This window comes from Siphateles boraxobius, unplaced genomic scaffold, assembly GCF_051911475.1.
Source record: "Siphateles boraxobius isolate OS27281-9 unplaced genomic scaffold, OSU_SipBor_1 33, whole genome shotgun sequence".
In the NCBI taxonomy this organism is placed as follows: domain Eukaryota; kingdom Metazoa; phylum Chordata; class Actinopteri; order Cypriniformes; family Leuciscidae; genus Siphateles; species Siphateles boraxobius.
Window position 1 is genome coordinate 10125259 of NW_027508953.1, and position 16315 is coordinate 10141573.

Consider the following 16315-nt stretch of genomic DNA (forward strand, 5'->3'; position numbering starts at 1 on the left):
GGAGATGAATTGGCGAATTCTGGAGATGAATTTTTGAGGTGCTTCCTTTCAAAGCTCTATACTGTTCATCAGCTCAGTGTGAAAGAGAGATTGGCAGAGACAGAGAGAACAAAAACACCCCAAAAAATGTGAAAGAGGTAAAATGGGACAAACCGCCCTATGTAACAACAACTCAAAAATTGATTGTGCATGTAATTATCTACCATTGTTGACAAAGAAAGACATTCTGGCCCCACAACATTTTCCTTATTAATACAGCCTCAGTCAACAACACAAAGTACACATACATTATAATGTCATTCTTATGAAGACAGTTTGCCTTTTACGAGTGCAACACACTCAGATGTACTTAGATAAAGACTAGAAAACAGGTTACAGTGAAATTATTTTTCAACAAGAGAGCAAAGCCAGGTGGTCTATGATGGATTGACTGGAATGACTGATACGGTTATACTGCCAAATAATCCATGCATTATCCTATGGTTTGAGCACAATGTTTTTTGTTTTATTAGCTCTGGCAAAACTAATGCATTTTGACCCAGTTTCATGTCATGCCTGAATAAATTAAATGCTTTTCATTTCCTCTCCATTTCAAGGTGTTTTTTTTAATCATTCATTTCATCTGACTTCAAAAACACACATCATTGTATGCATAGTTTTTTGGAGGTGTCCATTTTATTTCATTATTTTTCCTATGAGGGAATAATGGAGGGGGAAAAAATAACTTTTCAGGTTTTACATTTGAGAAAAAGACCCCAGTACAACACCGTGTCTTCTCGAACAGTGTCTCACGTTGTTCTTGAAGTGACAAAACACACAGTCTGCAATCAAAAGTCAGATTTTTGTAAGATTATAATATGAGCTGAAACATTTTTAAATAAATAAAATGTATTTAAATCAAAATGAAATAAAATTTTAAATAAATTCGTCAAAAGGGGAAGCTATCCACATTAATTTTATAACTTTATCAATCATATTGGATGTTGACACTTGTCTCATTTGTGTTCCTTTTATAATCTTAAGGGGAAACATCTGAGACAAATGCTTCATTGAAACAGAACCGAGTTATGAAAGAGCAATACAAGCTTTCCTCTGGCAATATAAATAACATGCAACATAGCATGATAATCATAAAAGGGCTCTTTGTTTGTTCTGGGATAATTGAAACGTTGCCTATCAGGTTCAGCGTGTAGACAGATATCAGGATGGCATTTTTAGTAAAGAACAACAGAACAACTGAAGAAGTTTAAAAGGTGAAACAGGTGAATAAAGCTGGAAGTTTTAGATCATGATTCGATCTTCTTTAGTGCAAAATACCGTACCTAAATAACCTCCCACGCATTCAAATGAGGACCAAAACGCGTTTTAAAGCAGTGATGACAGGTTTTTAATCCGTGACGCGGGCTCACGCGCATCAAAACAGTAGCGCGCAATTGCGCGTGGGCTCGCTCTTTGTTGCACGAGCCGTACAGGTATAAAACCAGACGACACACGACTCAGATTGCAGAAAATCAGAGAAGTCGAGACCCACCGAGCAGAGCAAGAAGTGCAATCAAGACCTCATACAAGGAAGAGTAAGTGCACCATTTATATAATGCTTTTACATTATTTGGAAGCTTTTTATTAAGTTTTATTTATTTTAGAAAGTAATGAAATGTAGCTATTATTAAATATCTCCATTATGCTAGTAGCCTAATATTAAATATCGCTATTATGTGTTACGAATCATGATACCATGAAACATAATTTCTTGTTTAATGCAGACCACAGTCCAGCCTAAACGTCTTCCGTTAAGATTTGTGATTATAAGAGTTATTTTTTATAACGTTAGATTACGTATTAGCACAAACACTTTTGCTTTTGTGTGTGTGTGTGTGTGTGTGTGTGTGTGTGTGTGTGTGTGTGTGTGTGTTTTGTTTTAATCTCAGATGCATCCAAACATGAAAATGTGGATCGGTTGGGCAGCGTGCGCCTTCCTCTTGTTCGCCTGCTTGGGAACTCTTACGGAAGGGTATCCAACAAAACCTGACAACCCGGGAGAGGACGCACCTGCGGAGGAGCTCGCCAAGTACTATTCTGCACTAAGACACTACATCAACCTCATAACAAGGCAGAGGTGAGCTCCTCTATACCTCTAATAAATACTCCTCTAAATAATTGGATAGAAATGTTTACAAATTCTTTCCCGTTGTTCCTTTTCTTTCTTCTCTCAACAACATCACTTAGCCTATTTTATGACCGACAAAAGTGAATCTATAACCTATTTTAAAAACACCAAAATGGGCTGTCAACCTTGAAGCAACTGGGTACTGGAAAACTATAGTCCCGTTTCTTTTTTCCCAGAAGCACTGGATTAATCCATAAACCCCCGCTGACAATTGACTGCGCACTACACAGCGCTTTAAATGTGTTTAACAGCGGGATGTGGTTTTGTACTTACAAAAATTAATCGCTGATTGCCCTTATTTTAATTATTGACGTGACGAAATACACCGTTTTGAAAGCAAGCGAAGTAACAAACAGAAATATGCTACAATGAACGGTTACAAATAAGATCAAATCCCTCCGCATAACTAAAGTAGTGTTTTCCTTCCGCTTAGAGAAAAGGGAAGAACATAGATTAGACTACACGTGGAAATGGAAATGATGCACTTCATTCTAAGCGTAAACTTTAGCTGTGGGATTCAAGTGTAAATTGACATTGGGATATATGTGATTTAGAGTGGGGGCAGGAATATTGATTCTTATTAGTATTAATGAGCTCATAGTTTAGCTTACTTCCCGAAGTTTCAGTAACTACATAAGTTCTTTACAGTCAGTTAGTGCGTTTTATTTTACTCGACGGTAAGTAGAAATCGTGAAGTAAGTTGATGTTTAACAAATGTTAAGCGCAAAATGACAAAATTATTTTACAAAAGTTAACCCCACTCATAAGTAGTCAACTGTATCATTCTTACACTGGTGTGATTTTGATGTCTTTGTTCTGTTTGACAGGTATGGCAAAAGGTCCAGCGCTGACACCTTAATATCAGACCTTCTGATTGGTGAAACAGAGTCCCATCCCCAGACCAGGTAAGGCATATCAACTGACTTTAGACAGCTTATAATTAATTGATTATTCTTTCATGACAATAGTATGATCATAGTGTTCCGTTCACCATTATTAAGTAGCTAAACAATTAAAACATCAAGTGTAACAGTGAACACTTTATTGTGTACATTTTTGTTTGTTTGTTTGATTATAAGAAATCATGGCTGTTTATCCACAGATATGAGGACCATTTGGTGTGGTGATCTCAGCAATTGTTTTAACGCAGTCATATCCATGTGTCATCCTGTTATACGGTCACCAAATCTCATCAAATTGAAATCCTCTGTATCATCAAGATCAACAACTTTCTGTGAAGTACCACAGCCATAATCAGGATAGTGAAAACACTCCAGAACATTTAAATAACACATCAAATCCTTATGTCTGTACAAGTGTGCGTCTATGTGAAATGCTAACTTATGGTTCCGCTGAATATGGCCTTGTTGACGTGTGCCCGCTCTGGAATCATCGAAGATCAGGAAGCCGTCCAACAAGACAATTGTACAGAGACTTACTGTGTGTATGCGTGTTGTGTCCATTGTAATCCCAAATATCAAAAGAGAACATTACTAACTGTACAGTATAACAGTACTAATAAAGTTCACTATATTTGAAAGAGTCGTCTTTGTTTCCTGTGTTCTGCTTTCAATAAAAACATGTCAGTCAAGTTTAAGAATACTCTGAGCTTAATGCAATGTTTCCCGGTAGTTTCCTAAAAAAAGAAGAAAGCTAAATTACAACAAATATACTAAAAGTTATAGTAGGCTATATTTTAAAAACAGCCCTTGCTTAAACAATTCTAGAGCCACATTGTTCTGACGCTAAATGTTTCATTTAGTTGATTGAAGTTGTTCAATTTTAAACTGCAATAAATGGCTGTTGGTCAGATACTCATTCTAGGTTGTTTCGGCCATCAGGTAATTGTAGCTAACCGTTGCAGATGTTGAATAAGGGTAAAATTGTACCAGACACATTCCAAAGTTAACAAAAAAGCAAGGCATTTACATTCATCATGAAGGTGACGAAATTGTGACGTTCAAAGCATTAAAATTGTAAGAGCTGATCCACATCATATGCAAATGTTTGCTTTTCATGGCTTCAATGTTTTATTATCTTCTTCAATGTTTTATTATCTTCAGGTTTGCCAGACTCTACTTGTCACGTATATCTCCTGGTCTTTCCCTAGTTAACACTTTATGTAATTTACTTTTTGTCTAGGTCATGTATTCCATTTCCTGTTTCCTGTCACCGTAATTGTGCCTACTTCACCTGTCCTTCGTTAACCAGTGCATATATTTTCAGGATGTAGTTTAGTCCGAAACTGCGGACTGTTAGAGTATATACTGTCTATACAGTATATGTGTAGAAGGATCTGGACACACTATCTACAATGTTGCCATTGCCACACAACATACAACTTTAGCCACAAAGGCTGTTCCCTGGCATTTACGAATGTGTCAATATCTCCTCTATGGGATCATGGGATAGTATTGTCCATCAAATGCATATTAAAGAATCTGGGCAGAAGAATAGGTCACATATAGCAATTTTCCATTTTATGAATACTGCATATTCTGTACTGCTTTTTGCATACTATATAACAGGGCAGTAGGCATATAAAGACACGGGTTGTGTCTCAATCAAACCTAGTTCAAAAGCAAGTGCATAGCTGGGAGTTTTGTAGGACTGTCCCATTGTCAAAATCAATCCCATTGCACTGAAATGCTTGCGGTCTGAAAAAGAGTGCAAAGCAAAAAAACTATGCAGTAATATACATTTCATACTAAGTAGGTGAAAGTGTACATAAACAGCAGTTTTGTCAAATGACTTCATTACATTGCATGCCTAATTGTGAGTGGTGTCCAGTTGCATACAGCATATTTTGGCAAATAGTTCATCCAGGTATTCCATGCATTTAATACAAAATTTGCATATTATGCATACGCACTACAGAGTAGTAGCCCTATGTTAGTGATCTATTCTGGACGTAGCTAGGTAGGCTATTTGTCGATATTGTCCCTTACTGGCATGGTTATGTTGTGCATGTCTGTAAGAATTTTGTAAGATTGTAGTATCAATTTGATTTAGTTTGGATCATACAGACTTTGTAAACGGCAAGGGGTATGTTACTAGTTATTATTAAAACATGGATTCAACATTTCAAAATGGGCTGTATTATCTAATCGTATAGTGATCCAAAGAGGTAGAACAGTACTTTCAGAGGTTTACTTGTCACTGCCAGAACATGCTATAAAAAACCCAACAGTTTACATGCCCACACAACAAAGTGGCGGAGCCCTTTCTCCAAATCCCTAAAGAGATACTACTCCATTGATGCATTTACTGATGCCAGGGATGCAGATGCTTCACTAAACGCCTATGTCCTGCACCAAAGACACTCTCTCCATGAGACATTTAACAACATAGACTGGTAGTCACTAGAGGAAACTTCGAAAACATTTTGTAGAAAGTGCGCCCTCTTGTGTGTGTTTGAGCATCCAGTATCTTGCTTGTCCATTTTCGTAAAGCTGTCCCCTTTATAGTCTTGCAAATTGTATAGGTGAATTGCCCTAATGTGGGACATTTTTTGCACTTCAGATTTCTGTGACATATTGCGATGTGTAACCAAAACATTATATCCACACCCAATACCTTTTTAAAAACCCCAGTATGTGTCCTAGTCAAATCAAAAGAGAAAATTCAGATAACCCATTCATAAGAAAAATTATAGACATATTAGTGCTCTTATTGCAAGTTGTCTGAGAAAATCTGCAGCTTCCTAATGTGGGACAGTTGTGTTCCCAATATGGGACACTGAGAGATCTATGATAAAAGACCAAAATCACATTACATGTAGAATAGTATACCGTAATCTTATTTTATTTTAGATTCTTTTTTAAATCTTAGTTAGTAATTGTCTTGGTTATGAATGGATGAAACATGTAAAATCTTTTTTTTTTTAGTTATATTATCCATTTCCAGTAAACCAGTATCACAATCCATAAACAAGACCATTATATCAGTTATAGTGATGCATTTCTAAAACACCTAACAAATAAACAGAGAAACTTTGGACCAAAATAATTTACAACTAAAAAGTAAATGTACAATTGTTTCTGTTTCCTCTTTACAAAAACAGCATAATGGAGAAACCCCTTCTTTAAACTTCCTGATAAAATCATTACATGGATAATATCTATTTATTATTTTAAAGTGAGTTTCTTTGACTTATTTATTAGGAATTACATATTTATTCATATCTGACCACAGAATCTGAAAAAGGGTAATGAAAATCCTGTTTCCATTTCATCAATGCCTTAGGTGAAACATTTTTTTCTTTAGTTAAGATTTGTCTAATATAAACATTATTAATATTTGTATTAAAATTAAAACAAAACAAAAAATTAAACCATGCCCCACCACACATTTTTGACTCATTGAAGTACTGTCCCACATTAGGCTGATCATGCTGTCCCGGATTTGGAAACCACATTTCCTAATGTGGGACACTAGGAAATTTGATAAAAATATAAAATATATAGTTTATACAAATAAAGTTACACTATTTTTTTGATGGACAAACATTTCATAAGCATATTAGGCTAAAAAGTAGCAGGATTGCTTTGTTTAAAATCTATTTAACTCCTTAACATCAAATTTGTTAAAACTGTATGTCATTAACCTTCATATGGTTTTCACACAAGGTGTCTCCTGTTTGATGATTGCTCCACCCTCCAATATGATTGGAATTTGAGAAGTCATGTGATTTTGATCACATGACACCACAGCTTTGTCTAACCCATAGTTTCACTGTCTTTCATGTATTTATGGGGGACCTACAAAGACCTTAGGTGTCCCACATTAGGCAGTGTCCCACATTAGGGCACTTCACTACATGAATTAGTCGAAATTATATATTATAATAGGTATAAACTGTATTGTTAGGGGGTAGCAGTTTAGGACCCAAGGACCAGATGTTTGAAAGAAGACCCGGAGTCAGAATTATAATAAATTGAAGAAAATTTTTACTGAAGATAGTTTGCAGTTTCATCAGCAGAAGTCAGCTTCAAGACTCACAAAGAGTTTTTAGGCTGCTCCGCTTACAGTTACAAAGATCACAGCAATTATATCCTTCAAGGTATAAGCTACGTCCTTGCTTCAGGTTGAATGATTCTCATTGTCTAAGAAAAATATAAACATAGTAATTTCCCATACATATACAGATAGACTGAAGCATATCTCCATTGATTAAGCAGCGGACACTCGGTCCCTGAAGTTAGGCACGTTGTGACCTTCCAGGTCGCAGATTTGGGTAGCTGGGCGCCAACATGTCCAGAACAACAACTCAGTCAATATCCAATAATGCCAGTGGTTCCTTAACCTGTAACCAAAAGGACTAATACACACACCGACACACAGCTTTTCCAAGGTTGCAAGGTAAATAAGCAAGCACTGTTACTGCATTCATATCAAATACAGACATTAGAATACACGAAAAGAACATTTCAGTAATCACACTGGTAACTTCTATAACAAAGTCATAAGTCATATTCAACTCATATTTAGAAGGAAAAATATTGATTTATATCTTGATTATAATCAGTCATTACATATACATTGAAGCAACAGTAAATTCTAATCCACCCCCTTCAGTATAAACTCATACCAGTTTCCCTCTAAAAAAAAGTTACTGTTAAAGAGATAAAAGAGTATTGCAGCTTACAAACCCCATTTTCAGAAAAGTTGGCACATTTGGTCAAATGCAATAATAATCAAGAATCTGTGATTTGTCTTTGTGACAGAGGCATGATTTACCACTGTCACATCACCTTTCCTTTTAAATACACTTTTTAATCCTTTGGGAATTAAGGATAATTGTTGCAGTTTTGCAAGTGGAATTTTTGCCTAATCTCACCTAATATAAAACATCTGCTCAACAGTCCGTGGTCCTCGTCGTCTGATTCTCCTTTTTTTTCACGATAAGCCATATTTTTCATATTTTCAATAAGAGACCGATCTGGACTGCAGTCAAGCACATCCACTCTGTAGTGTAAAGTCTCTAAGAAACCACTCTGTTGTAGCACATGCTGAATGCGGTCTGGCATTGTCTTGCTTCCCAGGAAAGATGTCATCTTGATGGCAGTTTATGTCTCTGTACAATCCCAATATACGCCTCCATGTCAATGTACCTTCACACATATGCACCTTTACCCATGCCGTTTGCACTAATGCACCTCATACCATGACAGATGTTTGCTTTTGTACCTGTCGCTGCAGTCTGGATGGTCCGTTTCTTCTAAATGGGACTGAGAACTCAATGTCAGTTTTTTTCCCCGAAAAACAAGCTGAAACATGGACACATTTCCACTGTCTTTTAGACCATCTGAGATGAGGTCAGGACTCAGCAGCATCTCTACATTAAACAGATGCATAGCTTTCTCCTTGCGTAACAGAGATTCGAGTTGCATTTCTTGATGCAGCGTCAGACCGTGTTAAGTGACAACAGTTTTCCAAAAAACTTCAGAGCCCATGTGGATAATTTAACAGAGCAGAAAGTTGGTTTCTCATGCAGTGCCGTATGAGGGCTCAAAGGTCACGCACATTCAACAGAGGTTTCCTGCCTTGCCCTGAGATTTCTCTGCATTCCCTGAATCTTTTCACAATATTATGTATTGTAAATGGTGAGAGACATACTGTAAATTCTTTGCAATCTTGCATTGAGAAATGTGATTTTTGAATTTACAATTCTCTCGTGATAATCGGCACAAAGAACCATAACCCATCTTTGCTTGCAAAGACTGAGAAGCTCTTTTACAGTCAAACACGATACCCTCACCTATTACCAATTCACCAGCTCATTGTGGACTGTTTCAAAATCAGCTTTGGATATTATATAATCTTTTCACTTTTATTTTGCCTCTGTCCCCCAACTTTTTGGGAGTGTGTTGCAGAAATCAAAATCAAAATTTGTTTATATGTAAAAATACAATTATGTTGGTCATTGTACTTTTTTCAGAAAATGAACACATCACAGAGTGTGGTTTTTATTGCATTTTACAAAATGTCCCACCTTTTCTGGAAATGGGGTTGTACAATTTGCCTGTTAAATACAATGCAAATTGTATGGGAAAACATATTGTCCTGTCTCATTTGCCCTGTGTAGTCGAGGGATTTTAGTCATTGACTGATATGATTTTTATTATGTTAAAAGTCATTCTAATATTTGTATCCACAAAGGTGAACTCTATTCATTCTTAGCTACTAAATAAGACACAATGTCTTATCAATGTAATCCATGTAACCACCAGCATTCTCCAAGAGGTATCTGCAGGTTGGAGTTTTGGTGTAATGGGCATCTTTACAGATGGTCGCGGAAGCTGCCTGTTAGGGTGTGGGTTAGGTTTAGGGCAGGGGTGTCCAAACTCGGTTCTTGAGGGCCACTGTCCTGCAGAGTTTAGCTCCCGCTTGCCTCAACACTCCTGTCTGGAAGTTTCTAGGCTATGCCTAAAGACTTTGATTAGCTGCTTCATGTGTGTTTAATTGGGGTTGGAGCAAAACTTTTCAGGACAGTGGCCCTCCAGGAGCAGGATTTGACACCCCTGGGATAGGGGCTAGTTTCTGTTGTGGCAATTCACCTTTAGAAACGGCCTACCTTTCTTCACGCACATTACTCCGACCTACAGATACCCCTGTCTCGCATAATCTGCCACGAGAGGGCGAGGCGCAAACCCAGAGCGCGTTCTTATTGGTCCATTCGCACCGACGTCACTCGAAAGGCGAGGCTTAGCGTTTGATTGGCATTGTGTGTGTCCGAATAGTTAGCCAAGGGACCCACGACCACTGAAAGCTTTGAATATCTGACCGGGACAACCGGAGAGGACTCGGAACAACATAGGTGAGTTTAGAGATCATATAGTTTGCGAAGTGCGGGATCGGAGCAAGTTGTGTTTCATTTAAAAGTATCATTGCACGTGCTGATGAGAGACACTTTTGAGTAGAAATGACTTTGCCTTCGGAGGTCCAGCCCCCAGCTGTCCTTTTTTGTGTGCGTGAATTGTGCGTGTTGTATGTGCACGCGCATTGTGTGCAAGTGTTTGGAGAGCACCAGGTTCGGTCACTGATGGACGATCAGTGACTTGAGTATGCACTTCTCATCTGTCCAGTGTCCCGTTATGGTTCAGGTGGAACAGGTTAAGTCTGTTTTGCGCTTTGAACATAAAACAAAAATGGCCGCGCGTGTGAAAACATCTGCAACAAATATAGTTTTTTAAAGCATAGCATAGTATAAATAATCCTTTGCTAGTAATATATTTCGTTCGCCTCGTTCTGCTGATATTGATCTGCTTCTGCCCATCCGATGGTATCGTTCATGGACTGAACGTCCCGCGCTTCAGTTTTGATAGAGCGGAGCTTGACAAAATATCCTTTGGGAATGTCACACAACTTCTTAAATTTTAATAGAATACATTTGCGATTGTCAATTGATTCGAGTTTGACTTTATGTGAAACAAGACTTTGTAGGTATTCTGTAGGAAGAAGAGGACACGGCGGATGTCCTTGCGCATTTGAGCTTATTCGGCCTTAATTGTGTGGTTTTAAAGACATCGGTCTGTTGCCAATGTTTCTACTGAGCATAATATGTGTACAGCCTAGCTTAATATCTAGCTTAGTTCATAATTACGCAGAGACCTACTCCCCTGCCCGTGTAAACATTTCCTGGGAAGTGACCGGGGAATCCCTCTACGTCATTACGCAGAAGGCTTGGGGTACCAAAGGGGCGTGGCTTTAATTACCTGTAAATATCAGAAAACATTAGAGCAAGACTCTGGTCTTTTATTATTTTCACCCCTCCACAATTCTCCATTTCAATAATCTATTTAAATGCTTTGATTTTTTTTCTTGTCAAAATGTCTTTATTCATACATTTTACCTAATTAAATACTTACCACAGTAAATCTGTCTTCATTATTTGTTCACAGTAGAATTTTGTCCGTGGCATTTTAGTTTATGCTATATAAATGACCTCAAGTACTTAATGATCAGTGTTGTGTTATAAATGGAATGTTATAAATTTAATTTATTAATATAATTCTACATCCAAAAATGTAAATTTGCTGATTATAAGTCTCTCTTCATAGTTTTTATGAAAAAAATGAAACCTTACCTAGAAACAATATAAAATCTATCAACAAGGACAATCAAACATCTAACATTTGCTTTATCATTAACATTTTTACCATTTTCACTTTGTAGGCTATACTATGCTACTAAATTTTGTATTGATATTTATTTTAAATAACATCTGCCTTCAACCCAATAGTAAAAATTATTGTATAAAAAATATGAAGCATGATAAACACAAATGAAAACAATAGATATTGTTATTATTTAATAGAATGATTTTAGACTCAATATGATGACGAGAATTGATGTTGTGGCCTTTCATTATTTGTTTTGCTGTAATACTTGGCACAATCAGTGTAATCCTCTTATTTGCAGGGCACTTCATCATGCAAACTGACCTATATATTCATGCAAGTGAATAAGTGTGTGTGTGTGTGTGTGTGTAACGAGTGGGTTTGCAATGTGTCATTCCCTCTGTTCAGAGACGAGCGTGTGTGCGCTCCATCAAGTTCAGTAATTATCAAGTATTGAGACGTCAGCAGTGCAGGCTGTGGGATGGACATTAGGCTGTTGGCAAACCCATGTTACCAGTCCCTCTTTATGAGAACCGATCCACAGAGACATTCATAATAGCTGGTGTACACAAACTTTAATAGATGAATCTCTCCGCTAAATTAGAAAAATGTGATAAATAATATATTTGTTATGTGTTTTATGATGGTGTCTTCTGGTGCTCTTTTTTTTTTACACTCAGAATATTTTCTGGACACATTTTGTCTTTAAAGTTGGCATGAAACGGAAGTTATGATAGTCTTTTCTTCCCTATTGTTATATATATCCAAGTGAAACAGCTTCTCAAACAAGAAAAAAATGTAGGGCGGAACTTGATTTTGTCCTTTGGGAATTGTTGGATAGTTGTGGTTTGCTATTGCTGTGATCTCATGTGAGTGACAGGTTGTCCTGTCCTCATGTAGGTAAACGTCATCAGATAAGAGAAGACATGTGCTGCCTGCAAGTAGGACAGGGAGTTATTTTGATTAAAATGTATAAGGGCACATGAATTAAAAAAAAAATGTGCACAGATAAATCAATAATAGTAAAATACTGCAATATTCCATGAAAAATATGAATTGTCAATTTTGATTTCACGGTGACTTCAAAAGTTTGCAAAAATATGCCTTTTTATAGTAGTAACATGTCAAAGTTCAACAAGGACAGAAGCTTACACACACAGTAGAAGATTTCTTACATAAACACTATTTAGAGGACAAATGCTATAGATAGAATTGTAGACTTCAATTGTAGAATTGAATTTAGTAGACATAAAACATTTTTGTCTTTGTCTCTCCTTGTTGGTCTTTGATATGTTTTTTGAATTTATCCACCAAAGTAATTTTATATCTACTTACTCCTTCAATATTTGTCACTGACGTTCTATGGCTTTTCACTATAGTAGTAACATGTAAACAAAATGGCAGCGCGAGCTGTGTGGAGAAGCCCATTTCCACCTCCATTGCGTTGGAGAAGCAATCCCACGTAAAATGCAGGTTGCACACTGGAGCGATAGGCGAGATTAACTACCTAGGCTACACAAAATAATCTAAATAACTATATAAATGCTATGCTACTAGATGCTAATATATACAGTATCTATCCTGATCGTTTTCAATACTTGTAATTCCAACTCCTGACTCGCTACAGTAGTTTTGACGGAACCAGATGCTTTTATACCAGGGGCTTCCAAGGGCGTGGTGAGCTCGCACCAAGGGCGTGACAGAGACGTCAGAGAGTATTCTACGTCAGAGAGTACCCCTACTGCAGGAGCTTTCCGTTTAACCTGAAGAGGGCAGCACTCAGACGTTTTTACACCATATATTTGAAAATTAAAAAACTTTATACCCAAATGTCAAAAAATGTACTTGAATCAATGAACAGCATTTATGAAGCTCCATTCTTACAGATAATTAACTAAAAAAAGTTGTTTTAGTGTTTGGTTACCCTTTAAAGGTGGGGTATGTGATTCTCTTTTTTGTCCATTTTTTCAAAATAACTTGAAATCCTATTCCTAACCCACTTACAGCCAGAGAGTTAGAAGCACTGAAATAAAAATTAAGCAATTTAATCATCTGTGGAACGGGCAGGACTCGAAAAACTCAAGCCAATCATTTCTAAGACCACCTAGAATCATTGGACAGTAAGTTCGTCAATCAAACGGTTGTACCACACACCCCTCCCCCCAGCGCGCGTGACCCCCTTCGTGCGCATACTCAAAGCTCGTGACGCATGTGCATCTCGTCAGTAAAGCCGGTTCCATGATTAGTAGTAAATCGTCATTACAATCTCTCGCGCATCTGAGTTTTCGCTCGTGCATGATTGCGCGTCCATGTTATTCGAATGGGTGGAGTCAGGGCCAGCGTTGGAGGAAAGAAGGTAGGACCATTTGAATTGTATATTTTCAAATTCTGCCGGTCGTTTTCCAAATCACATACCCCACCTTTAAATATAAAATTAAATGTCCCCAACTAAGCAAGCCAGAAGCCAATGGCGACAAAGTCGAACGAACGAACAGTGTATGATTATGATTTAGGCAGCATTATAGGTCCGAAGTCAGATGGGATCAGAACTTTCACAATATTTATTCAGTTCCATCTGGTTGGGGGTCGGAGTCATCACGCCGGTTGGAGACGAGTTTGTTGAGTTGTGCATGAGGCCTTCACAGTGTTGATGAGACCGGGTCGGAGTCGATACTTCCTCATTGAAGTCTATCAGCCAATCCTCATTCTCCGTAGTCACGCCTCCCTCGTCCATTGATATCGCGGGCTCACACCCCTGGTCAGACTCATGATGGAGTTCCAGTTCCGGGGCGAGGGTCAGCTCTGTCCTCATCTCCTCTGGCTCTGGCTGACGCGTCGCGGCGGGTGTAAGCTCTCCGTCTGTGGGGGGCTCACACGAATTCTCCACGGTCGATGGTGGTGATTCGGGCTCTGGGTCTGGCTGTGCCTGGATCGGGCACGGACCCTCTCTAAATGTAGCTTCTTTCCAGTTCAGACCAGTGGTGTCTGGGAGGTCAACGGGATGGTGAAAGTTCGCCCTGATCCAGAACACTTCAGAGTCACGTAGTCGAAGGTGAGGGTGATGGCGAGACCGTAAAACTCCTCTTAAAATTATAAATTCGTGACTCTCGGCCACAAACTTAGCAGCGTAATACATCTGGTCCGGTATTCTGTGACGCTCTAATCCAAGCAAGAAGAAGATGATGAAGATGTTGTAAACTTCTTCCTTCTTCAGTGTAGAAAAACTCAGAAGCGAAAACCAGGAGACTTATTTAAGCAGGATTCTTTATTTGCTGTAGTCTGCTTGGTCCAAAATCTTACCCAAGTCAAGTCAAGTCTAACCAAGTCTAACTAAGGGAACTTTACATTGTAGTTTATATACATTTCAAGGGGGAGGGATTACATTGTGGTGAACAAAGCATGTAAATGAGCTGAAACATGAGAACAGAATGGTGCAGGACTTCTCGCTCTGAGATAAGAACTCCAAGACAAATGGTCTCAGTAATAAAATAGCAGGTGTTCAAACTTGCTCAGCATGACTCTTCACCCGGTAAAACAATGAGAACAGGAAAAGCCTAGCCTTCTCGTACTGAGATGTGACAGTCAGGAATATCCCGCTGGGAACCCCTACCGTTTGCAGAGATTTCCTGGTCTCATCATTTATAAACTTTCTCAATATAAAATACTATTGTATTGGAAATCTAAATTAAACATTTAAATAAAATTTGTAATCCTACAAAGATAAAACAAGGAGGATATATTTACACAACACAGAACAAGATAGCCAACATGCGAGACTGTGTGTAAACATAAACACAAACAATATCGGACATTTGAAGAGTGTACAACGAGGAACTTAAATACATGATGATGACAAAATAACAAAAATTGTGATGATTCGTGTTAGTGTCATGTAATTGATGAGTGGCGGGAAAACAAAGACAAAGAAACATATGAATAAAAAACTAAAAGTCCATGACAACTAAACAAACTGAACATAATGGTGATGATAATTTTATGGATTTAGTTTTAATTAATCCATTTTGTTTTAATTAGCCTAATTTTTGTATATTGATTGAAATTAATGAATTAAACAGCTTGAAAACAAACAGCGTAAAATATTATCAAAAAGTTATGACAACATGTTTTTACATTGCTTTAACTCATCAAAATAAATTAAGCAATTTTCAACTTTTATAAGTTATAGATTCAACAATTTTTTTAAGTCAGTTAAATGTAATTTAAGTTTAAATAACTTAAACATCCAAGTTGATTGTACTTAAAAATTTCAGGCAACAACTTTTTTGTACAGTGTACTTTATCACTAGAAAAAAAAATCGAAGTAACCTGTTAAACTTATTATGTTAATAAAAAAAAAAAAGTTAAAATATTATGCAACCATAAGACATTTAATAACGTATAGAAACCCATTGAACCTTTTTTCTAAGAGTTTATGAACACTCTTTGTCTTCTGACAGTTGTCCCTTGACATCTCTCCTGTATATGGGCTGTTAAAGAATATATTTCATTGTTCTTCATACCTGTCAATAACACATGAATGACTAAAGCTAAATTTATGTGTGATATTCAAGCAATATGAGCATCATTGTGGCGAGCAGGACGAGGCCAAGGGCCGTGAAAGATATGAGACCGGTGCGTCGTGCAGGTGGCGCTCATCAGTAATCACGCCACCGGCCTCGTGCTGCTCTCTCACGGCCCTCGGCCTCGTCCTGCTCGCCACATACCCCTCGCAGGCTGGGGGGGTACGCCCCTCCTGCACCCAGGCGGCCAGCGGCGATCTCGACTGCCCCCCCGGCAACTCACTCCAGGGCACCGCCTCGAGCGTCCATGGCGGACGGACTCTGCTCACCATGCTCGATGGCACCGCGGATTCCCCATAGCGGCGAGTGCTCTTTGACAGCGCGTTCCTCCTTCTTCCCATGTTGCGGCACCATTGTAGCGAGGTTAGATGTTACAGGAAGAAGGAATCTGCGAACATTTAAACAATTTAATAACAAAATAAAACAAATATAAAATGAAAGTAAAA

The 16315-nt window shown here is 37.9% G+C and overlaps 2 protein-coding genes across 3 annotated transcripts in view; both read left to right on the forward strand.

Moving 5' to 3' along the window:
• The first annotated feature begins 1195 nt into the window (after window positions 1-1195).
• On the forward strand, window positions 1196-3707 carry npy (neuropeptide Y). Its single transcript, XM_077195619.1, has 4 exons — window positions 1196-1574; window positions 1929-2116; window positions 2995-3072; window positions 3270-3707. The coding sequence occupies exons 2-4, from the start codon at window positions 1929-1931 to the stop codon at window positions 3292-3294; spliced, it is 291 nt and encodes a 96-aa protein (XP_077051734.1). The 5' UTR covers window positions 1196-1574; the 3' UTR covers window positions 3295-3707.
• Window positions 3708-9862: 6155 nt separating this feature from the next.
• pals2b (protein associated with LIN7 2, MAGUK p55 family member b) overlaps window positions 9863-16315 on the forward strand; it is a 41809-nt gene continuing 35356 nt past the window's right edge. For both annotated transcript variants that reach the window (XM_077195435.1, XM_077195436.1), the window contains exon 1: window positions 9863-9986. The gene's annotated coding sequence lies outside the window, so the exon portion shown is untranslated. The remainder of the gene's footprint in view (window positions 9987-16315) is intronic.

What these genes read in the sequence shown, in the direction of transcription:
- npy (XM_077195619.1), top strand. Translation starts at nt 1,929, where the DNA reads ATGCATCCAAACATGAAAATGTGGATCGGTTGGGCAGCGTGCGCCTTC. An exon ending in AACCTCATAACAAGGCAGAG is followed by an intron (nt 2,117 to 2,994) that starts GTGAGCTCCTCT and finishes TCTGTTTGACAG; the next exon opens with GTATGGCAAAAGGTCCAGCG. An exon ending in GAGTCCCATCCCCAGACCAG is followed by an intron (nt 3,073 to 3,269) that starts GTAAGGCATATC and finishes GTTTATCCACAG; the next exon opens with ATATGAGGACCATTTGGTGT.